At 41.0% G+C, this 24,934-nt stretch overlaps 2 protein-coding genes across 5 annotated transcripts in view; one reads left to right on the forward strand and one right to left on the reverse strand.

The window, feature by feature from the left end:
• Positions 1-9,567, reverse strand: part of LOC120860867 (IQ domain-containing protein H-like) — a 225,239-nt gene extending 215,672 nt beyond the window's left edge. Inside the window, exons 1-3 of the mRNA XM_040236570.1 lie at positions 9,444-9,567; positions 3,829-3,951; positions 2,359-2,450 (exon numbers count right to left, since the gene is read on the reverse strand). Coding sequence (XP_040092504.1) covers positions 2,359-2,450; positions 3,829-3,951; positions 9,444-9,494 — 266 coding nt within the window. The 5' untranslated portion in view covers positions 9,495-9,567. The remainder of the gene's footprint in view (positions 1-2,358; positions 2,451-3,828; positions 3,952-9,443) is intronic.
• A 133-nt stretch (positions 9,568-9,700) lies between these two features.
• LOC120860897 (alpha- and gamma-adaptin-binding protein p34) overlaps positions 9,701-24,934 on the forward strand; it is a 70,797-nt gene continuing 55,563 nt past the window's right edge. For all 4 annotated transcript variants that reach the window (XM_040236611.1, XM_040236613.1, XM_040236612.1 and 1 more), the window contains exon 1: positions 9,701-9,829. In XM_040236611.1, coding sequence (XP_040092545.1) covers positions 9,757-9,829 — 73 coding nt within the window. In that variant the 5' untranslated portion in view covers positions 9,701-9,756. The remainder of the gene's footprint in view (positions 9,830-24,934) is intronic.

The raw sequence follows: 24,934 nt of genomic DNA on the forward strand, positions 1-24,934 counted from the left end.
GATCATGGCATCTGGTCCCATCATTTCATGGCAAATAGATGGGGAAACAGTGCAAACAGTGTTAGACTTTACTTTTGGGGGGCTCCAAAATCACTACAGATGGTGACTGCAGCCATGAAATTAAAAGACGCTTACTCCTTGGAAGAAAAGTTATGACCAACCTAGACAGCATATTAAAAAGCAGACACATCACTTTGCCAACAAAGGTCCATCTAGTCGAGGCTATGGTTTTTCCAGTGGTCATGTATGGATGTGAGAGTTGGACTATAAAGAAAGCTGAGCAGCGAAGAATTGATGCTTTTGAACTGTGGTGTTGGAGAAGACTCTTGAGAGTCCCTTGGACTGCAAGTCTGATCCAACCAGACTAAAGGAGATCAGTTCTGGGTGTTCATTGGAGGGTGATGTTGAAGCTGAACTCTAATACTTTGGCCACCTGATGTAAAGAGTTGACTCATTGGAAAAGACCCTGATGCTGGGAAAGATTGAGGGCAGGAGGAGAAGGGGACGACAGAAGATGAGATGGTTGGGATGGCATCACTGACTCAATGGACATGAATTTAGGTGAACTCCAGGAGTTGGTGATGGTCAGGGAGGCCTGGTGTGCTGTAGTTTATGGGGTTCCAAAGAATCAGAGACGACTGAGTGACTGAACTGATACTAATACTGATACATATATCTACTCTTTTTTAGATTCTTTTCCTATATAAATCATTACAGGGTATTGAGTTCCCTGTGCCATACAGTAGGTCCTTATTAGGACCTGTTATCTATTTTATACATAGTTGTGTGTAAAAAGATCATTTCTCTTTAACTCAATACTAATTTTAATAAATCATCTCTTAGGTTGTATTATTAATGTATATGTTAGTTGCTCAGTCGTGTTTGACTCTTTGTGACCCCATGGACTATAGCCCACCAGGGTCCTCTGTCCATGGAATTCCCCAGGCAAGAGTACTAGAGTGGGTAGCCATTCCCTTCTCTAGGAGATATTCCTGACTCAGGGATTGAACCTGGGTCTCCTATATTGCAGACAGATTCTTTACCGTCTGAGCCACCATTTCAAGCAAGTTTTATTACTTCTGTTTTGTTTACCCTGGATACCAAAATCATCTTTACAGTAAAGCACATCAGTCAGTCCAGTCAGTCAGTTCAGTTGCTCAGTCGTGTCCGATTCTTTGCGACCCCATGAATCACAGCATGCCAGGCCTCCCTGTCCATCACCAACTCCCGGAGTTCACTCAAACTCACGTCCATCGAGTCAGTGATGCCATCCAGCCATCTCATCCTCTGTCGTCCCCCTCTCTCCCTGCCCCCAATCCCTCCCAGCATCAGAGTCCGTTCGAATGAGTCAACTCTTCGCATGAGATGGCCAAAGTACTGGAGTTTCAGCTTTAGCATCATTCCTTCCAAAGAAATCCCAGGGCTGATCTCCTTCAGAATGGACTGGTTGGATCTCCTTGCAGTCCAAGAGACTCTCAAGAGTCTTCTCCAACACCACAGTTCAAAAGCATCAATTCTTCGGGGCTCAGCCTTCTTCACAGTCCAACTCTCACATCCATACATGACCAGTGGAAAAACCATAGCCTCGACTAGATGGACCTTTGTTGGCAAAGTAATGTCTCTGCTTTTCAATATGCTATCTAGGTTGGTCATAACTTTTCTTCCAAGGAATAAGCATCTTTTAATTTCATGGCTGCAGTCACCATCTGCAGTGATTTTGGAGCCCCCCAAAATAAAGTCTGACACTGTTTCCACACATGACAGGCTAAAAACTGTAAAGAAAGCTCCAGATGATCTAAATAGCATAAAAATCGATTTGCTTTAAACTATTTCCTATAGGAATTGAATTTGGCATGTTGTTGTTATTGTCTAGTTACTAAGTTGTGTCCAATTCTTTTGCAACACAATAGACTGTAGCCTACCAGGCTCCTCTGTCCATGGGATTTCCCAGGCAAGAATACTAGTGTGGGTTGCCATTTCCTTCTGCAAGGGATCTTCCTGACCCAGGGATTGAATATCCATCTCCTGCATTGACAGGCAGATTCTTTCCTATTAAGCAACCAGCAAAGCCCTTGAATTTGGGATACGCTTTACTAAAAATACAAAAGATGTAACCAAAACTAGGGCCCTGAAATAACTGTCATGATGTCAAGCACTGAAATGCAGGAAAAATAACACAGAATAACTTTATTAAAGTCTAAATTCTGCCATTAACTTCATATGCAAAACTTGTATGGAAATTAGAATGGATATAAACAAAGCAAAGGAAATTTTGTCTTTACAGTCATCTCACTGAGTGAGAAAAGTTTTTTTTTTTCTTGTACTTATTTTAGACCCTAAAATGGCTATTTTACTTACCATTTGGAAGCATGAGAAGAATATAAGTTATAATCAATAGGAGTTGTTAACACATGTTGGTGTACAACGTTTAAATACTTCTCGATGTGTATCTGTTACAGAAAAGTTAAAGTTTAGGCCATTAGAGTGGACTGGAAATCCTCACCTAATTTTCTCCATTTCATTAGGTTAACCCTCTGACTGATGTAATTAAGCCAAAAGAGATAACATGCTATGTTTATTACAAGCCTAAGGTATCATTAGGCATCTCAAGGCCAAATTACTTTATCCCAAAAAGCATCATAAACAGTTGAGACTCAAAGCTTAAGTGACCTGTAGCATTTTTCACAAATGAAACTGCACAGTAGTCAGTTTGCTACTTGGTCGGGGAAACTTGCTAGGTACCATGGACATAGTAATGTCTTTCTCTTACCAGGACTTCAAGCAAGCATATGAGGAAAGAGTTTGGCCTTTAGGTAACAGATGATTTTAAATGGCCAAATCCAAAGACTCCAGCTGGGTCCAGCCCTCTCACCATCACGTTATCTAGGACAACAGCATGATAACCTGATGAGGCAACAACATATTACCCCATCTCTCAGCCTCAGGAGCTGATCTAGGAAGCCAGTAAGACGCAACAGTGAAGCTTGGAAGTAAGAGTAGAGATGCTGATTAGAGGTCTAGACGATGGAGGCTGTCTTTATTGGAAACACGGGCTAATAGATCCTGGTTTTGTATATGAGTGTTATCCTAGTCTGAAGATTGGATTCTTCTGTGCCCTTAGGTCCATCTATCATAATGAAGTTCCTATCTATTTTTAAAAATATTTATTTATTTATTCGGCTGTGCCAGGTCTTCATTGCAACATGTGGGATCTTTAGTTGGGGCATGTGAACTCTTAGTTACAGCAGGTGGGATCTCGTATCCTGACCAGAAATTGAACCCAGGACCCCCCTGCATTAGAAGCTTGGGGTCTTAGCCACTGCACCACCACAGGAAAGTCCTCCTATCTACTTTATTTCTATTTCCAGTGTTATGAACTAGGTTATAATATTTAAAAATTACTTAAATCTTAAAATACTTAAGCTATTAAGGAAGAGTGAACTCTTATTTTTTAGAATCCCAGTGATTCTAATAGAAACTCTCTGTGATGTATTGGTATGAATCCTTTTCTGTCAGGCCTACTGTTGGACTAAGAGTAGTTATTTTTAAAATTATAAATTCTTTTTATCAAACCACATTTTAGGGGTCATAAATTACTGCATAGTCATATATTATCCATATCACATTCTTTGTGGCATGTGACAGGATGTAAATCAATCAATCAGCTAATAATCACCATTCTTAAAAAAGGAACAGGATGGGAAAGCTGATGACCAACTAAAGCCCCCTCTGTTCCAGAATTGCACAGAGCCTGTGAGAAGCACAGTTCTTCTGGAGGAATCTTTGTCTCCTTCCAGGATTTTATTTAATATCTAAAGCTCTACTTACTTTTAACCCCATTTCAGTCCTTTTGATGGCTGTTTCAAGATTCTGAATGTCTAGAGCCCCGCCTTTTTCCTTAAGTGGGAATTTTGTTAATTTCTCCCTTAATTCATAAAGATCTTCATGGACCTAGAGAGAGGAAAATGTAAAAGAATACATAAATATTACACCTAAAACAGTTACTTGGCTTAAAGGTTTGCAATCTGCTTGAATTGCTAAAGACAATAAAGTTGATTTAAAGGTGGTGTTCATTGAAAAGACTGTGCTTATAGTTCTAGGATGTGCTTTATTAGATGGCTCCAGTTACTGTCTTTCAGAGTTTGAAAATTAAGATTTCATACAATTTTCTATTTATCCTTCCCCCATTAGAAACAGATCCAAGATAAAATTGCAACCCAAATACCTTCTGCTTTCTCTGGTGGAAAAGAAGGTGAGTCAGATATAAGAAAAAGTTCATTCCAAACTCTGATTTGTACTAATTGATTGAGAGGTTAAAAAGAAAAAAGAAAACTTCCAGAAAAGAGAGGTTCTAGTGAAAACAGTGCCTGTCAAAAGAGAATTATAAATATGTTGACAGGGTCTGTTGGTTTTCCATTCTAGCTAGATCTTCCCCACTTAGCGCTCTGAAGGAGCAGTTCTGTAGGTGTGGCCCTAATTTTGTTTCACGTACCCAGAAATGAAAACAATCCATGAAGAAAAAGCAACATGTCATTACTTGAACATTTTCCTTCAGTTCATATCTTCCTTAGAAATGGTGAACATTTCTCCAAAGTCAAGCACCCTCAGAGTAACATGAGCATTATGAAATTAGACAGCACAAGATTCTCTGCCTTCATATTAGAAACCAAGCGTCCAGAGACAAATACAGATGGCACCAATTATGGCATGGGCTGCTGCCACAAGAGAAACATTTCACTATGCAAATTTATGAACCCAACACCTGTTTCAGCAATAGTCACACCAATAACAATCTGCAGATTGGGTTGCTAAAGGCATTTTGAAACAGTTACCTTTCTCTCTGTTGGTATAACTGGACCTACACATTGATCCAGCCTATGTTATCAATTACTCTCAAACATTCCCAAGGAGCCAAGTATTGGAAAGATCAAAAGATTTGCATCTTTCCACTAATGAGCAGCACAATCTGGCAGGCAGATCAGGTCATTTGTACCCTGCACAGATTATCATGTTGCGCCTCCAGGGCTCACAGATTGAAATTTGAACACACCTACTGTTTGATGATAGGCACTACGGATGAAGATGTATTAATACTTTTTTTGATTTTTTTTGGTCCAAATTACTGCTGCAAGCTATTTACAGTCTATTGTCTAAAGACCTTTGGAAAGTACAAAGGCAGTTCAAGGGCAAGCCCACTTCCAGGCCCATAATTTTGTGGTTTAACTTTTTCTTTTGTAAGGTGTGTTCATTTATGGCTGCACTGGGCCTTCATTTCCCTCTAGCTGTGGCGCGCGGCCTGCTCACTGTGGTGACCTCTTGCAGAGCACAGGCACTAGGCTCACGGGCTTCGACAGCTGTGGATCTAGAGAGCTGGCTCCGTAGTTGTAGCTCACAGGCTTAGCTGCCACAAGGCATTTGGGATCTATCTTCCAAGAGCAGGGATTGAACCCGCGTTCCCTGCATTAGCGGGAGGATTCTTAACCACTGGACCACCAGGGAAGCCCCCGGCTCAACTTTTGAATGCACCGAATTTCCTTCTTGTAGCTCTAGTATTTGTAGCTTCATGTATCCTTCTAAAATTATACCTGTCAACTGCTGGAGGGAGTGAAAACAACACTGGATTATTTATCAGGGAACTGAAAATCTGGTTACTTCATCTGTTTTGTAGGAACCATTAAGTCTTCATAGAGTTGTGAGATAATATGTAACAGTCTAATAGTAATAAGTCGGTAAAAGGCAGATGAACATGATTCCTTGTTCTATTACTAGTCACACAATGTCCCTGCACACCATCCACATTTCCTCTAGTGTCCTCCCCAAGGGGGAACAAGAGAATTACTCTTCTTATGGAATGAAAATGAGACAATACATGTGTAAATGAACTAATATAGGCTTTGGAATCAGACAGCTATGAGCTAGAATTCTATTTCCTTCTTTACTAAACTGAGATAGGCAAATTTATTTTTTTTTAGAGCCTTAGTGTTCTTATCTGCAAAATGGGGATAAATAGCACCTTTCAACACAGTGGCAAGAATAAAATGAGTTAAAAAGATGTAAAGTGCTTTGTCCAGGGCCAGCCACAGAGGAGGACACTGAGCCAATGTTAATTCTCCTCTCCTGATTGGTAAAACCTAGTGAAACACTTTGTATGTAACTGGCACTTAGTAAATATTCACTGATTTGAATTACTCTCTTAATCTTTCTCAAGAGCTTTTTACTTTCCTAGCCAGGTATTGTCTTCTTCCCTCTTAGTAACTGCTGCTGCTGCTAAGTCACTTCAGTCGTGTCCGACTCTGTGCGACCCCATAGACGGCAGCCCACCAGACTCCCCCGTCCCTGTATAGCTGCAACAGAGACAACTACTGGAGGAAATGTTTCACCAGACCTGGGTAGAAAAAGATTAGGTTCTAAGTCTTTGTTCTTTTTTCAAATAGATTCACTCTCCCATACTGAAATTTTATGTGTCACCCATCATTTTTGTGATCATCAAATACATTGCTTTCCATACATTTCCCACTTGGAGAAAGATTTTGACAGTTTGGGGACAGGGCTACTTAATAAGAAGCTCTCAAAAGATTTAATGCAGACAAAAGTTGCTCTACAATTTAAATTATTTTTTAGGCTTTTGCCATACCACGTGGCTTGTTGGATCTTAGTTCCTCAACCAGGGATTGAACATGGGCTCTTTGCATGAGGAGTCTTAACCACTGGACCGCCAGGGAATTTCCTAGAATTTAAGAGCCATGCAACGAGACTCAGTTTTGTCAAAAGCAGTCTTATAATTCCATTTCTCTGCTAGTCCTAGGATCACATTTTGAGATAAGAGCTAAAGATAAGACTTTGAATGAATCATTCTCATTTTATTTTCATATGGTGTACACTCCTGGCAAACCAGACAGAAGAGGTTGATAAGAGTTCAGTCAGTTCAGTTCAGTTGCTCAGTCGTGTCCAACTCTTTGCAACCCCATGGACTGCAGCACGCCAGGCCTCCTTGTCCATCACCAACTCCTGGAGTTATTGAAACTCATTCCATTGAGTCAGTGATACCATCCAACTATCTCATCCTTTGTTGTCCCCTTCTCCTCCCACCTTCAACCTTTCTCAGCATCAGGGTCTTTTCAAATGAGTCAGTTCTTCGCATCAGGTGGCGAAAGTATTAGAGTTTCAGCTTCAGCATCAGTCCTTCCGGTGAATATTCAGGACTGATTTCCTTTAGGATGGACTGGTTGGATCTGCTTGCAGTCCAAGGGACTCTCAAGAGTCTTCTCTAACACCACAGTTCAAAAGCATCAAATCTTCAGTGCTCAGCTTTCTTTATAGTCCATCTCTCACATCCATTCATGACTACATATAATATTAATTTTTTCTCATTATACATATTCTACATTGTATCAGGGAGAATTTTACACTGTATCTATAGATCAGATTCAATAATTAGACTAAGGGGTGGCTTCTCTTTCTCTACATAACCCTCCACTTAAGTGTGTACAAAGTAACCCTTTCAAGCAAGTAAGGGTGTTGATCAACATAGATATGATTATTCCTAGTTCTTCCCAAAGAGAGATCTAGCCTCTACCCTTAGACCCTGGGAAGTGATCACTAGGCCCCCTGAGTATCCCGCTTGATGGGAATGGGGTTTATGATGGGGACTTTGAGCTATGCTGTATCAGTTCTAATCTCTAGAGGAATTAGACTGAAATCATTGGTCTGCTCTCTGGGAAGGGCTGAAGACTAAAGTCAGCCAAATGGGCATTGTGACTGAGCTCCAATAAAACCTCTGGACATTAAAGTCTTGGGAAAGCTTCCCTAGTTGGCAATAATCTGTATATGTTGTCACATATCATGACTGAAAGGAGGTAATGCTCTCTATGACTCCACTGGGAGAAAATGGCTGGAAGCTCCATTTGAACCCCTTCTGGTATCTGCCCTGAGCCTCTCTTCCCTTGGTTGATTTTAATTTCTATTCTTTTGCTATAAAAACACTGTAATTATAAACATAGTGCTTTTCTGAGTTTTGTGAATGCTCTAGCAAATTAGCCAATGTGACATGGCTGGGCTTCCAAAAGTGTAGACAGCTGGTCAGAATTAAGGATAGTTCTAGGGAGCCCTGAACTTGTGTCTGGTGTCTAAACGAGGGCAGTCTTGTGGAGACTCTTCCCTCACACTTGGCAGTTTGGCTAAACTCATTCTAGGGTGATGGCGAAAGCAAGGATAAGAAAAGGTGAGGTAAGAAGATCTGGGTATGATTCATATTGGAGAAGTCTATAAAATTGGTGAGTTTAGGGATTTAAAGAAGTCTCCCAGAGGGGAGGATCAAATCATGGCAGAAGAAAAATTAGACCAAGTGCAGATCTGAGTTCTGATAGTCCTTAGGGAAATTACTTCAAATTTTTAGTCAAGTAGAGATATATATGAGTTAAAGGTGATGATATGTCAAAAATGTTTCAGAACCATCACATATAAATGTCGGGCGGGGGGAAAGTAGTGCTTTCAACATTCTGGAAAAATGTGAGTGTAACGGTCACAAACTGAGTTGTACTGAGAAATCAAAACTTTCCTGATGTTCCCCCCTCAGATTAGAGAAAGTTACTTTCCTGTGCTTTTTGTCACCTTTCCACATTCAAAGTTTAACTTGATTAGCAAGCTTTTATCTTGTTCCCAAGTAAGGAATTTTTATTATTTTTTATTGCGATATAATTGACATAAACATTACATTAGTTTCACATAGACAACATCAGTCAATATTTGTACACATTGCTAAATGATTGCCACAGTAAGGCTAGTTAACATCCATCACCACATACAGTTATAATACAACTTTTTTCTTGTGATGAGAACTTGTAAGGTTTACTCAGCCGCTTTCAAATATACAGAATTACTAACTGTAATCACCATGGTGTGCATTACATCCCCAGAACTCCATTATATGCAAGAGACTTTTAGAGTGAAAAAAATTGGGGTACTTAAGAAAAGCAGGGCTTCCCTTGTAGCTCAGCTGGTAAAGAATCCGCCTGCAAGGCAGGAGATCGAAAGCAGTTCATCTATTTCAGCTTCCGCCCAGATACGTGTCTGATTTGTATCTCCTCCACTTCCTTACATCATAGGATCAAACTTTTCAGAATATAACATTTAAAAATGGTGCCTCAGTGGAACATGGATTTTTCCAAAGTAAAGGTCCCAGAGGGGTGTATCGTCCTGGAGTTTTACCAGAGGCGGACTGGTCATGCTTCGGCCACGCAACCTCCATCGTCAGGCTCAAGAGGTGTGTGAGGCTGGCGAGAGAGGTCTAGGTTGGCACACTTGGGAGTTCTTTAAACCGTGGTGTTGGAGGCAATCTGAGAAGCGGCGCTTTAAGTGGGTAAGCGCGAGTGGATAGGCTCTGCTGGGCCTCGCTCGCTCGAAGGCTTCTAGCTGGACAGGGTTAGGAGAGGCCCATTTCCCACCTGGATTAAGATAGATCCGACGGGGTCTTGGTTTTCCTTCTCCTGGGCCATGCCTACTGCCCGGCGAGAATCCCTGCCCAGGAAGGCGCGGTATCCAGACTTGGGAACTTGCCGCGGAGGGAGCTCGTCCCCATGGCAACGCGACGCGAAGCCCAGCCTGGTCCACGCCGGGAGCGGAAGAGGGGGCAAAGGAGCAGGCCGGCCGTGCCTTCTGAGACGCGCCTTTCTTGCGCGTCTCCCCCGCGCGTCGGCGGCCGTGGTATCGCCCAAGGCGGAAGTGGCTCCGGGAAGGAACCGGTTCGCGGGCGCAGTGATGGCTGCAGGCGTCCCCTGCGCGCTCGTTACCAGCTGCTCCTCCACTTTCTCCGCAGACCGGCTAGTGCAACGTGAGTAGCGAGGCTCCTGGGCCGACCTCCAAGCCCCAGTACGAGCCTCGGCAGGGGGCAGTCCCAGCACCGCGGCCTCTCTCGGGGCCTCGGTCCTCGCCGCGAGCCCTGGACTCTTCCTCCCTTCGGTGGTGGCCCGAGGCCCCTCGGGTGCCCCTCGGATGTGGTCATGGTGCCTAGTCCTCCAGGTGTCCACTCTTAGCTACAATACTCGTTCCTTCTCTGTCTCTGCCTGGCCCATCATGGGGTTTGTTCCAGCGTTTTCTGTTAAGTAGGACCTCAACCCAGGGGTTGTCGGCGGGGAGCCGTTGAGGTGAACAGAAAAGGCTCTCTGGGAATTGAACCTATGAACGCGAGCGTCAGGTGCAGGATTCGTGATTTATGTTGTCATCCCTGCTCTCGAGGTAGAGAGTGTGGTTCCTCTGCTCCCCCCGCCCCATGTGTATATGTTCAGTTCAGTTCAGTCGCTCAGTCGTGTCCGACTCTTTGCAACCCCATGAATCGCAGCACGCCAGGCCTCCCTGTCTATCGCCAACTCCTGGAGTTCACTGAGACTCATGTCCATCGAGTCCGTGATGCCATCCAGCCATCTCATCCTCTGTCGTCCCCTTCTCCTCCTGCCCCCAATCCCTCCCAGCATCAGAGTCTTTTCCAATGAGTCAACTCTTCGCATGAGGTGGCCAAAGTACTGTAGTTTCAGCTTTAGCATCATTCCTTCCAAAGAAAATCCCAGGGTTGATCTTCAGAATGGACTGGTTGGATCTCCTTGCAGTCCAAGGGACCCTCAAGAGTCTTCTCCAACACCACAGTTCAAAGACTTGTTAAACTTGCCCCCTCCACTCTGAGTTATTCACTGCCTTGCCTTCCTCCTGAGAGGAGGGCCTCCGCCAGCATTAGTTTTTGGTTATTATTGGACCTAGTATTTTTCCCTCTAGACCCTCATAGCGGTTGTCAACCTAAGTCACTCTTCAAAGAATCGTAGGCGAGGAGGGGGGACCAGTGGAGTAGAGAGAGCGGAGGGTTTGGGGCTCGACCCTTCCACTGAGACTCCGCAAAGTTGATTATGACTCAAGACTCCTTTGTTTCAAATTGTGGCTTCGAGTCAGAACGATGACTCTCAGCTGTAACCTATGCTCTTCAGTTTTCTGATCTGTAAAGTGGTGATAATTTTCACATGACCGTTGTGCTTAACACTTTGAGTGATCAGTCGGTAAATGGTAAATACTGTTATTAAAGCACATTATCTCTCTAGCCCTCGGTTTCCTGATCCTGAAAGTGGGCCGAGCTAAGTCGCTTCAGTCGTGTCCGACTCTTTGCACCCCCATGGACTGTGTGTAGCTCGCCAGGCTCTTCTTTCCATGGGTTTCTCCAGGCAAGAATATTGATGTGGGTTGCGAAGATCCAGGGGATCTTCCCGACCCAAGGGTCCAACCCGCGTCTCTTATGTCTCCTGCATTGGCAGACAGGTTCTTTACCACTAGCGCCACTTGGGAAGCCCTGAAATGGGGGCATATGAATCTACCTCACAGGATTCTTTGAAGGATAGATGATGCGACATTTTGAAAGCATTTGGTAAACTATAAAGCATTATATAAAAGTAACTTTTCCTTGTACTGGTCAAATGACAGAATTAGGCAGGGTGTCTCTCCAGCACAAATACTATGTAACTTAGTTATCATTTGTGATCACCTAAAAAATTCCTTGCCAGAGTAAAAGTTTAATTATACACTAAGTGGTAACCAGCTGCTTTAATTATGCCATTTCCTTACCTCTCAGCAGTGCTTCTTCTCATTTATTTCCTTTCTTTTTAAAAATTGTTTTATTGTAAAAGTAGTGCATAGTCCATTAAATAAGATTTAGCATAATGGAGAAAAGAAAATGTCAGCCAGGGTCTCATCACCCAAACACAAATACTGTGTTAACATTCCTGTGCATTTACTTCCAGTGTTTTTCCCCCAATGCACAGATTTTTAAAAATTGGCAATTGCATTTCCAATATATATACAATTTTTATCCTGATATTTTATAATAGTTTTAACATTTTATATATAGCATGTTATATTTTATTTTACATATAAAATTCAAATATTGTATCTGAAATATTAAATATATTTATATAAATGTATGAAGTTATATATTTATAACATTTAAGGCATATGATTTTTATAAATATATTTATATAAATATACTTTTATTTTCAAATAATTTTTCATATTTTTCATTTGTAAAAATTTACCATTACATTGTAAGTTAATTTTCATTATATATTACATCTAGAGAACGTATTAGAATTTGTTCAGAATTCTTAAGCTTCTTGGTGTGTGCATTTTGATTTCCATTACTGATATATAAAAGTCCTTTCAAAGTCAGTCTTGAAAGTATTAAGTTTTCTTGTGGCTGTCATGTGCTTTCGTTGCAGGAAGGGGTCCCCTTCCAGGGCCCGAGAGTGGGCTCTTGTCTAACACTCAGAGAAATGAATTGTCAGAGGAGACACACGTGCTGGCAGATCTACAGACTTTATTGGGAATGGGCTTCCCCGGTGGCTCAGAGGTTAAAGTGTCTACCTGCAATGCAGGAGACCTGAGTTCGATCCCTGGGTCAGGAAGATCCCCTGGAGAAGGAAATGGCAACCCACTCCAGTATTCTTGCCTGGAGAATCCCATGGATGGAGGAGCCTGGGGAGCTATAGTTCATGGGGTCGCAAAGAGTCGGACACGACTGAGTGACTTCACCTGGGCAGAGAGCAGCAGGGTAAGGGGACCCAGCAGAGCTGCTTTGCCACATGGCTCATAGTCTTGTGTTTCATGATAATGGAATTAGTTTCCAGGTTGTCTCTGGCCAGTCTTTTCTGACTTAGTGTGCTTCCCGGTGGCGAGTGCATGGCTTAGTGAAGATGGCTTCCAGTGAGGAGGATTCTGGGAGGTTGGTAGGACATATGGACTGGAGTCTTCTCTCTTCTTTTGCTGCTAAGTCGCTTCAGTTGTGTCTGACTCTGTGCGACTCCATAGATGGCAGCCCAGCAGGCTCCCCCGTCCCTGGGATTCTCCAGGCAAGAACACTGGAATGGGTTGCCATTTCCTTCTCCAATGCATGAAAGTGAAAAGTGAAAGTGAATTTGCTCAGTCGTGTCCGACTCTTAGTGACCCCATGGACCGCAGCCTACCAGCCTCCTCCATCCATGGGATTCTCCAGGCAAGAGTACATATGGACTGGAGTCTCCTCTCTTCTTTTGACCTTTCCTCAATTCTTCCAGTTGGTGATATTTTATTAGTTATGCATTCCTTATCAGGACCTGCTGTCCTAAGATAAGCTTGCAAGTGGTACTATCTTGCCTGCCCAGGGCAGGCAGTTTCAGTTGATGTTTCCCCTAACAGTTTAAGAATTTGCAGGCACAGTCATTTCTTGAAGGAGCTGATTACCTATAGTTGGTGAATGGTAATACTGTACTTTAAAATATATTAGCATCGTTGGAAATGAAATAAATCCTGTAAAACAATCCACTTTATTTCTGTATATAAAATGTTTCTTGGATAGCTTCTGTGTTGGTTAAAATTAGATAACCTTTCCTTTGTGGTTCCATGAATGTTTTATAGTGAAAAATAAGAACAATTAATGAAGAGATTAGTTGAGTAAGGAAAAGTGAACCATAAAAGATTTTACCCAGGTTAATGATTTGGGTAACCATGGTAACTTTAGAATGTAGTATTTGCTGAGTTTTGATTCTGTTTTATAATTAAAGATGGAGTCATCACAGTTTGAATCTAAGTTTGGCATAAAAGATGGAGACTACCATAACGAATGACTTTTGTTAAGTGTTCAGTGACATTAAGCCATAGTATGGTTTTGGACTGAATCTGAATTTACCTTTTTGGGAAGATTTGGTTTCCTTCCATGCATTAGGAAGAAGAACATTTAGGGTTTCTCCAGTTTCTTTCCTTCAACATTTGATCTATTTATTTCATTGCTTTTAACCAACGATGGGAAATAGTTCTTAACCAAATAACCAAGTTTATTATAAGTATTCATGAAGTAAAAGTCAGTATGCCGCCACTATGGGTAAAGTATGGACTTCGTGAGAAGCTTTTTTCAGTTTGTCTCTCAGGGCCCTTATGTGCAGTTTTCTGGGTAGGTACCTGACATTAGATAAAAGGGGCATTACCCTTTTAGATTTTTAAAGGGGAATGAAGGTTCCTGATGCTTGTACAAGGCTATATGTGGTGTGAGAGCAAGTGTCTGTACCCGCAGGCCAGACCTCTTTCCACCTCAAATATGTTTATACGAACATTTTACTTTTATTCTGGAAAAGTGTATTCTGGTATTAAGAATAGAGCTAATCTGTGTGCCAGTTTGTTGTTTAGTCACTAAACTGTGTCCGACTTTTTTGCGACCCCATGAACTATAGCGCCAGGCTCCTCTCTCCATGGCATTTCTCAAGGAAGAATACTGGAGTGGGTTGCCATTTCCTTATCCAGGGAATCTTTCCAATCTAGGGGTCCAGCCGGTGTCTCCTACACTGGCAGGTAGATTCTTTACCACTGAACCACCAGGGAAGTCAGTTACTGTAGCTGAAATGATGGCTAAGAGACTATTCTTGTCTTCAGGAAGGATGTGGTCAAAGTGCGTGCTCCACCTGTGAAAATATTAAATGTATTAGTAGATACCTAAGTCTTAACATCTTATTCTACTTTCCTAGAAGAAACTTTAGATAGAAAAATCCCATTTGGTTTTAATATATGTAATGCATATTTAGCAACTGTAAGCCATTTAGGTTCTACACCTAAACTTTTGGAGCAAAATTTTTTTCTTCCTGTGAAATGTGGGAATTTGGAGATCTTAAAATCAAGCATTTTTATGTATATCAATACTCTTCCCAAACATGTTTTCACATTGAGATTCAGTTTGGTTCTGGTATCCCCGTGAATTAACAAAGTCAGAAAATTTGAATTTTAAAAATGAAGAAACTGTGGCTCAGAAGCACTTGGTGAGTTGCCTAGATTGCTGAAGTACCAAGTGTGGAGGATATGTTCTCTTTCGGGATTTGTGTGCATGGGCTGTGCAAATGAAATATGTTGAAATTCCTCAACAATTAGAACTATTTAAATTTAAGGTGGTGACATTGAAGAGAGAAGATTAACTCTAAAAGAAGGTTTTAAAATATGCTCGCATTTCCATTTAGAATGGTTGAAGTCTTAATTCTGAGTGAAGGAAAAAAAAAATCATTGCCCAAAGCATCTGTATTTTAAATAGAGTATGTGTATGCCTAATAGTCTTTAACAGTGTCTGGATTTTTTTCCCCTCAATGGAGGGAACCCATAGTACACACATTGTATATATATATTAGTTCTGATATATAAAATGAACATTAAAATTAAAGGGTTGTTCCACATCATGTCTAACAGCATCCCTTCTAAATGTGAAATTCTAAGTATTGATTATTTTTATGTTAGATTATATAATTCAGTTCAGTCGCTCAGTCACTGTCAACTCTTTGCGACCCCATGGACTGCAGCGCGCCAGGCTTCCCTGTCCATCACCAACTGCTGGAGCTTGCTTGAACTCGTGTCTATTGAGTCGGTGATGCCATCCAACCATCTCATCCTTTGTTGTCCCTTTTTCCTTCTGCCTTCAATCTTTCCCAGCATCAGGGTCTTTTCCAGTGAGTCAGTTCTTCGCATCAGGTGGCCAAAATATTGGAGTTTCAGCTTCAGCCTCAGTCCTTCCAGTGAATATTCAGGACTGATCTCCTTGATGATTGACTGGTTGGATCTCCTTGCAGTCCAAGGGACTCTGAAGAGTCTTCTCCAGCACCACAGTTCAAAAACATCAAAGTTTATATAATACTTTTTTTTTCATGTTTATCTTTTGAAAACTGAAAAATCAAGCCCCATTTTAAAGTTGCAGTAGACACTTCACTTGTAGTAAAGAATCTGACGTTTTGTATTTGGAATTCAGATGCATTTTTACCCATGGAAACAATCTGCTGGTCCTCAGGTTTCTACAGCTGTGGAACCAGGTAGCTCAATTATAAGGTGGATAAACTAGACTTTGGGGAATTACACAGGCAAAGCTGGCCATCAGGCTGCCCACTGCTGCATTTAGAAGCATTCATTCTGTGAAACTGGGAGTTTGTTCTAGGTCTGTCGGACTCTTACAGTTTACAGAAGATCTTAAAGTAATTTACTAAAGAGAACATTCCTAATTCAGGGCAGGGGCTATTATACAACTTAGCCAACGTTATCTAGCAACAGAATAGGGATAGGAACTTGTGACTTCTAATTTGGGTTTTTCTGTAGCAGCTTGAGGTATTCTGAATGGAGCCTTTTAGTTTACTCTGGGAATAAGTAATAATTTTTGCTTAAACAAAGTTGCTTATTTTGTTGTGGTAGGAGAACTCTGCCTTTGATTGGATTGTGTATTTCCAAGTCTGTATTTTACTCAAAGGAAGAAAGATTGGGCCAGGAAAATTTACCATGAGGATGGTTTCAAATGGTAGTGGAGGAACTTTGATTTGTTTTCAACGATAATACTTAATATATTTAATTTTCAAATAACATTAAAAGAAGGCTCAAGATTTTTATCTTTATTGAATGAGGAATATTAAGTCATCAACCTTAAGATTAAATACAAGTTCATATCTTCTCCAGACTCAAAGGGACTTAAAACACGTTCGTATTATCTTTCTGTGTGTCTGTGTGTGTGTGTATAGGTGTATGTAAAATTAAAGCTCAAAGAGATTGTGATTTTCTAAGTTTGTTTAGGTCATAAAAGTTGGGGAGCCAAGATTCAATTCTATCTTTTGTGTGTATGAAATATGAACTTCCTGGTGACCAGAGCTGTATGTCTTCAAGGTGAATTGAGGGACAGGAGAAATTACAGAAGATTTTACTACCTTTTCTTTTGTGATAGTTGGAGTCTTAGTAGATGAACTATGGTAAGTTAAATAATAAATGAAAATGCCTCTATTGTTACCCAATTTGTTTTTTTAATCCTTTGAGTAGAGAATTTGCATGGAGTGTTCAACTAATCCTTTAGCCATTGTCGATGAGTTAAATGATTATAAGGTGTTTGTCTTCCCAGTAACGGAGGTTGGGGAGCAGGAGGAGAACAGCAGTGGGGAAGTGTTACGCATCAGACCATGGTGCACAAAACCGTTCATGATACTGAGAGTACTGCATCCTCCTGGAGAACTGAGTGTGTCAAAACTCAGACCTTTCTTTCTGGGCCACTCAATGGCTTGTTTTTGTGCAGCAAAAGGTAAAAACATCCAGAAGATATGCAGTGGTCATTTGGTTTAAACAACTTGCTGCCTTTTGCCCTGAATAATTTTTTAGCAAATAATGACACTCAATAAATAATGAAATCTGATATGAAACCATTTTTTTAAAGCTATAAGTATGAAGATTGTTTTAAATATGTCTGGCAAGAATGAGAATCCTGGACATGACATTGTATTTATGTTGGAGCCAGCGCAAAAACACTTCCCTGATAATTACTTATCCAGGAAGCAAGCCTAAGGTATATTAAGACAGAGAGGATAGTTGTGAAACTCTTAAAGAGCCTTTGTGATGTTTCAGATTCAGTGACAAACGACCTATTTAGAGTTTAATTTTGTACATAGACCTGAAAGCTGGTTCTACACAGGGGTAAAGTAGTATCGTACCTGAATCAAAATCAGTATGCTCAGAGCAGAAAAATGAGCAGGATCATTTGGTAATAACACTGTTAAGCTGACATAAGAGAATCACCATTCTATCTGAATTCTCCTGGGGTTTTTAGGACTTTTTGTGGGGAAAACATTTGTGAATTGAGCACTGAGTTCTACCCACTTCCTAGCTACCTGACTTTGAGCAAGTTAATGTTTCATCCCACAGGAACTTAACTGTCTTTGCATGTGCTGTCATTGTTCTCACATCTAAATCCTGTGCCTCAGTCACCTACCTTATCCATAAAGTGAGAGCATTATCTCCCAGTTTCCATGATTTTCTGCCAAGCCCCTTTATTGGGGTGTAATTTAAATGCTATAAAATGCACCTGTTTTTAAGTGTAGGCCATTCCTGTCATCCTGGAAGAAAACCTAGCTGTTAGCAGTCATTCCTCATTCCCAGCTCTGGGCAGCCACTAATATACCTCCCACCGCTATACAGTTGCCCTTTCTGGACGTTTTATATAAAAGGAATCATACAATATGTGGTCTTTTGTGCCTGGCTTCTTTGACTTCCCTTGATGTTTTTGAGATTTATCCCTGTTGTAGCATGTACTTGGCATTCCATTGTATGGCTAGGTCACATTTTGTTTACCTATTCATCAGTTGATAGACATTCGGTTGCTTCCAGTTTTTGGCTATTGTGAACAAATGCTATGAATAATAATAATATGAATGCCGCTGTGGACTTTCTAAGAAACTGTTGTATTCTTTTATGAAACTGCTGGACTTTTCCAGAGTGGCGGTACCATTTTACCTTTCCCATCAGCAGCGTGTGATGGTGTTTAGTCTCTTAGTCATGTTCTACTTTTGCGACCCCAGGGATTGCAGCCTGCCAGGTTTCTCAGTCTGCGGGATTTCCCAGGGAAGATGACTGCAGTGGGTTGCCATTTCCTTCTGCAGGGATCTTCCTGACCCAGGGCTCAACCCGCATCTCCTGCATTACAGGCGGGTTCTTTACCTCTGAGCCACTGGGGAAGATGTATGAGAGTTTCAATTTCTCCACATTTTTGACAACAGTTGTGTGTGTTTGTATTTTCAATTAGTATTTTCCACTGCATTTTCAATCTCATTCTAGTGGGAGTGAGGTAGTGTCTCATTGTGGTTTTAATTTGCATTTTCTTAGTAACGATGTTGACAATCTTTTCATGTGTATATAGTCCATTTATATATCTTTGGTCAAAAGTTTATTCAGATCTTTTGCTCATTTAAAAAAAATGAAGTATAGTTGAATTACAATACAGTGTTGTGTTAAACAACAGCAAAGTGATTCAGTTATATATATATATATATATATATTTCAGATAATTTTCCCTTATAGGTTATTATAAGATACTGAATATAATTCCCTGTGCTATCTTGTTGCTTATCTATTTTATGTATAGTGGCTTGTATCTGTTAATCCTGTACTCCTAATTTCTTTCCCCTCTCCCTGCTTTGGTAACCGTGTTTGTTTTCTATGTCTATGAGTCTATTTCTGTTTTGTATATAGATTCGTTATTATTTTTTGAGTCCACATATAAGTTATATTGTATAATATTTGTCTTCTTCTGGTTTCACTGGGTATAATATTCTCTAGGCCCGTCTATGCTGCTGCAAATGGCAATACTTCATTCTTTTTTATGGCTGAATAATATTCCATTATTTATGTATACTACATCTTTGTAAGCCAATTGTCTGTTGATGGGCACTTGGGTTGTTTCCATATCTCGCCTTTTTCCCATTAAAAAAACCTTTATCTTCTTATTAATGAATTTGTAAATATTTTATGTATCCTGGATACAAATTCCGTATCATGTATGTAATTTGTGACTATCTTCTCCCATTCTGTGGCTTATCATTTGCTTTTCTTCATGGTATCTTAAAATGCAGAAATTTTAAGTTTTGATGAAGTCCAATTTACTGATATCTAGTTTTCTTTTTCTATGATCCTTTGACTGTGTGTTGTCCAGTTATGATTTTAACCTGTTTTGAAGAACCTTTGGGGTAGTGGGATGTTGGGTCTGTTACCTTTGTGATGTTTTTCATTGGACCAGGCTTATTTTCAATGCATGCATACCGGGACTGCAGAATAAATGTTCTTCATTGAATTTATTCTGTTTTGGGAGGTTCATCTCAAATATGTTTACCTTCTTTCAGAATAAGTTAACATCTGCTGCAGATTCTGTTGTCAGCTTGAGCTGACATCAGTATTTTTGGTGTGAGGTTTTATTACATGATGCTGATTTGTTTATGAAAATTACCATTTGAGTATAAAAATTATTTTCATCTCATAATTGTCCTGTTCAGGCTTATGTGTTCTTCAGAAAACCACCATTTATAAATTATTTTCAAAATATCTAAGATTAATTGCCAGATAGTTTTTACAGTTAAAAGAATTAAAGAATACTTTTAAGATAGGTTTTTGATCAGATGCAAATGAATGGCATTTATGTCTGTGGTGGGAGGTTATTGTGTCTGGCTGTAAAAGGGCTAGCTTCAGTTCTGTAAGAAAGAATAAAACCAGCTGTGCATTCCACAACTTCTGTTTTGTTTCATGAACACAGTTAAGTCAGAGCCACAAGTTCTTCTGCTTTAAATTAGGGTTTCTGAACATTAGCAGTGTTGACATTTTGGACCGAGCAGTTCCCCGTTGTGTGGGGCTGTTCTGTGCGTTGTATTCCTGGCCTCTGCCCACTAGGTGCCAGTAGCGTCTCCCTAGTTGTGACAGCCAAAAATGTCTCCAGGTGTTGACACGTCCCCTGCGAGACAAGATCATCTCCCAGTAAAGAATCACTGCTTTAGATATGTATCTCAAACTATGAGAATAGGAGTGGAATTCAGAGAAGTCCCCTCCTTTCCCCAAATATAAGTAGGAATTGTCTGTCGGCTGTGCCACTGGGATTGATAAAGTGGTCTTTGCAAGAAGCCCATGAAACTTAGAGGCTGGTGGTTCTTCCTTGGTCCTCCTAACACACTTCTCCATAATCTCTCTCCCCTACCCGCCAGCTTCTTTATGTTCTTTTGTGCATATTGCTCTTTCATGGGCAAGCAGAGACACCCCCATCCCTAGTTATTTTTTTTTTTTGAACTTTTAAATTTTGTATTGGGGTGTAGCTGATAAACGATGTTGTGATGGTTTCAGTTGGACAGCAAAGGGTCTCAGCCATGCATACGTATCCATTCTCCCCCAAGCTGCTGTCCCATCCAGGCTGCATCATAACATTGGGCAGAGTTCCCTGTGCTATAGAATAGGTCCTTGTTGGTTATCCATTTTAAATACAGTAATGTGGACATGTCCATCCCAAACTCGCTAACTGTCCCAGTTATTTTAACCTGAAGATGTGGTAACCATTTCCAGATGGGTATTGGAAGAAAGTGAACTGAAGGGAAAGGAGGAAGACTGAATTGGGTTTCCTCTGCTTCAACTTTTAAAACTTCCACTGTGATACAGAAAGCCCCAAAGCATATGGAAATGGGACTTTAGAGAGTGACCAGAGAGGAGTGTGTGAGGAAGAGGTAATTAGGTGTTGTAAGCAAACCAGAATTGCTGTACTCTGGTTAAAACAGGCATATATTGCTTTAACTCAGTCCAGTTCCTCTTCTCAGTCACTGCTGCTCCACTGATGGAGCTGCCATCTACACGCAGACAGATGTTGCTTTTACGTGCACCAGGAGGCTGCAGGACGATTACTCAGAGAATCGCAGATAAGAATTTCCCGACATTTGGCTCTGTAAAGTCCCAGCCCTAACCTTGCAGTTTTAACCTTTAAATGGCACACAGGCTCCAAAGGCCCTTTCCACTGCAGCAGTATGAGCTACTCCTAGTGACTGGGGGATCATCTGGTAGTTAATGACGCCTACAGAGTTTTTGACAGAGCAGCACCCACCTTATACAACGTTCTCATGAAATTGTGGTTATGAAATGGTCACTGGTTGCAACAGCACAGAGCCATTATGATTTTTAAAGATTTCTGGCTTTCCTTCTTGCTGGTTAATGAAAACCCTGGCTGTCATATATGTTCCCAAATCACATTTTGCTCAGTTCTTTTCTGTCATAATGGTTGCTTTCCCCTTCAGCTGACGTCAGACTCCGCTGCCTCCTGTAATTTTCCTAATTGCTTTCTCTTCTGTTTCAGTCTGCACAGTAACAGTGGAAAAGAAAAATTCAAGAAGGCTGACTTTGGGAGGGAGGGGCCCGGGCGTCTTTAGGGAGGTGGTTATTTCCTAACTAATGTTTCTTACCCACTCTCCTCAGTGCGGCGTAACTTGTCCCCTTAGAGTCAGGAGTGCTCTCACATATGCAGGAGCTGAGCTGAGGAGGAGGACTTGGATTTGACTGAGGGCCTGCTCTGTGCTCGGTGCCTGCCTGGGCTTCTTGTGCATCGTTTTATTTAATCTTTAACACTCCCTTTGAGGAGTGTTTTTGTCTCCTGTTGTAGGCGAGGAGCTGACACACAGAGAGGTTAATTTGTCGTTCTCACCCAGGGCTGGCATTCAGATACAGGTCCCTCTGACCCTAGGTCTGTGCTGTCTCCTTTTCCTGGCCTTTTCAGGTTAGTAGTACTGTCATCTCAAAGGGAAAGGGAAGCAACTGTGGGTCCCCAGAGTAGTGTGTACCATGAAAGGCACTGGTGTTGGGGGTGGAGATTACAATCCTCAGCTGCAAAGGCAGTTTCAGGTCTGTGAGGAAGAATAAAACTAACTGTATTCTCAGAAGAGTACTGCTTTCTGGAAGGATCATCTTGGCTTGAAATGGTAGCTATCACTTCCCTCAAGGCTTAGAAAATATGATTTTTAACTACTGGACGACTCTTTGCAAAGAATATCATGATTAATTAAGTGCCCGTTAATTCTACTGGTATTAAAAGTGTCTTTAATTGTCCAACTGAAGGAGATAGGAATAATCTAAGAGCATATCAGTTGCTTGAGTGCACTGATTTGGTCTCTTTTGGCTGGAGTAGATAGAGGAAAAGGAGTAAGGTAAAGGTTATATTTATATGTATGTGTGTTTGAAATTGGATATTTGTGCTGTTTGAGAAATTTGCCTTGAATCTGCAGTCTGCTTCTTAGTTCACAATAAAGAGAATATTAACCTCTTATTGATTCTAAACCACAGAAAGCTACTTGCCTCCTTTCTTTCATGGTTCCTTTTCAAATTTATACTTTTTTCTGAGGGAAGGAACATCAGAAAAGATGGAAAGTAGTACACAGAGGGGCAAGAAGAAGAAGGAGTCTTTGAGTTGCTGGCCTGAAACTTCTTTGGCTTACAGTTGTCTTCAACTCTTGAATCTCTTCACTGACTTCCCGTGTGGGAGGGACTGTAGGGGAAATAAACTCCCCCCCGCAAAGTGAGAAATAAGTAGGAGCTTCTGGAGAAATGATGGCTGCGTAAGTTTCTCAACCAGGGAGGGAGATTTATACTGTGCTTAAAGCTGGGGGAAACGTTTATACCTGCTACTGGAACCGATTTGACATTTAACTTCTCATCTAAAAGCATTACGAATTAACTGTTTTAAGCTGTGAAACCATTTGTAGTAACAGACCCAGCAATTAATCACCTAGTATTTGTCTCTTAAAAAATGATGTATTACAGCTGCACCAGGTGGCTGCCGGCTGTGTGCGTGAGACGGGCCACCATCCTCCAGGAGGAGGGAGAAGCTGCTCTTGATTGCGTTTGCGCGTCATTTTGACTCCATCAAAATCCAGTTGAGTGCAGGGCTTCCCGGGGTGCAGGGCTTCCCAGGTGGCGCTAGTGGTAAGAAGCCTCCTGACAATGAAGGAGGTGTTAAGAGACACGGGTTGATCCCTAGGTTGGGGTGATCCCCTGGACGAGGGCATGGTAACTCAATCTAGTGTTCTTGCCTGGAGAGTCCTTTGGACGGAGGAGCCTGGGGGGCTACAGTCCATGGGGTCACAAAGAGCCAGACACAACGGAAGCAACCTAGCATGCGTGTAGGGCAAAGAAGAGAGACCGTGGCAGGTTTTTCTAGGAAGTCTGTCTGGCAAAAAACTCCCACAAGATCACTGTGACTCATTTTTGACATATAAATACCCAAACCCGGAGACAGTTTTCTGATGGGTTAGTTGTACCTCTCATGCCTTTGGGTATCCTCATTCTGGCTATTGTTTTTGGTTTTCATGAAAAGGCAGAGGATACTTAGGCCCACAGTTGATTTTAGCTTGGGGCTGTTAGACACCTGAATGTGACTTAGCTCAGATGCTAAATATTGTGGCGTGTAATGACCACAGTGGAGCAGGAGAGACGCTGGTGACCTGGATTCTGTTTTAGGCTCTGCTCCTAATAGGCAGGTGGCTTTTTTTTTTTTTTTTTTGGTTGTCAGTTTTCTTATCTGGAAATGAGTGAATTATACTGACCATCTCCATAAATTCTTAGTCCATTTGAATGGTTTTTGCTTTAATTTGGAAAAGAATAAATTTGTTAAACACTTGAAACCAAATATAAAAGATGAAGGAGAAAAGCTATACTTAGTGTAGACATTTACATTTTTTAAATTAAACTCTGCATTATGATATTGATGGTAAGAACTAGAATGAGCCAAGCTTCACTTTCCTCTCTCTGGTTCTAATATGGCACAGATGTGATAATAAAGCCCATATGCAGCCTTGCTGAAAGTATCAGATTAGACATAAAATGTTGAAAAAAAATCTGATAAGTAAATTGAGCCATCAAGTTGTTTTAGGCAACACAAAGAATGAAAACAAAACAAAAAACCCACTCAAGCTCCTAAATCTTTGAAAGGTGAAATTCATTTTCTCAACTTATTGGTGCTGCTGCTGCTGCTGCTAAGTCGCTTCAGTCGTGTCCGACTCTGTGTGACCCCATAGACGGCAGTCCACCAGGCTCCGCCGTCCCTGGCATTCTCCAGGCAAGAACATTGGAGTGGGCTGCCATTGCCTTCTCCAATGTAGAGAAAAGAGAAAGAAATAACTTCTTTCTATGTGTTAAGTAAATACCTTCTTGTTTGAAAATCAGTGACGGTATGTAATTGGAATTTTAGGAGCACTGAGTAACACATTGTCCTCTTGTGTTCTAGACATTTATTAACAAAACGAACCATCCTTAAATGGATCCAAATATTCTGTATTGCAGTTTGTGAAATATATGACATCCTCATTGATTTAATTTTTTCATGTTAGTTGAATACACTGATTGGAAAAAAAGTGTAATCCACATTGTATTCCAGTGTCTGACACTACAACCAATCTAGGAAATATCAAGAACTGGCTGTAGCGGTGCTGGTAGGAATACTAGTCCTGGCTCCTTCTACTTCCCCTTAATAACAGTAGGTTCATCACTGTACTCCTTTAGCTTCCCCAGTTTAAAAAAAAAAACAAGTCAATTCATTATTTTAAAAAATTACCCATGAATGAAGACTGATTCCATATGGTGGCTTGTCCTA

The sequence above is a fragment of the Oryx dammah genome, unplaced genomic scaffold, assembly GCF_014754425.2.
Source record: "Oryx dammah isolate SB20612 unplaced genomic scaffold, SCBI_Odam_1.1 HiC_scaffold_11209, whole genome shotgun sequence".
In the NCBI taxonomy this organism is placed as follows: domain Eukaryota; kingdom Metazoa; phylum Chordata; class Mammalia; order Artiodactyla; family Bovidae; genus Oryx; species Oryx dammah.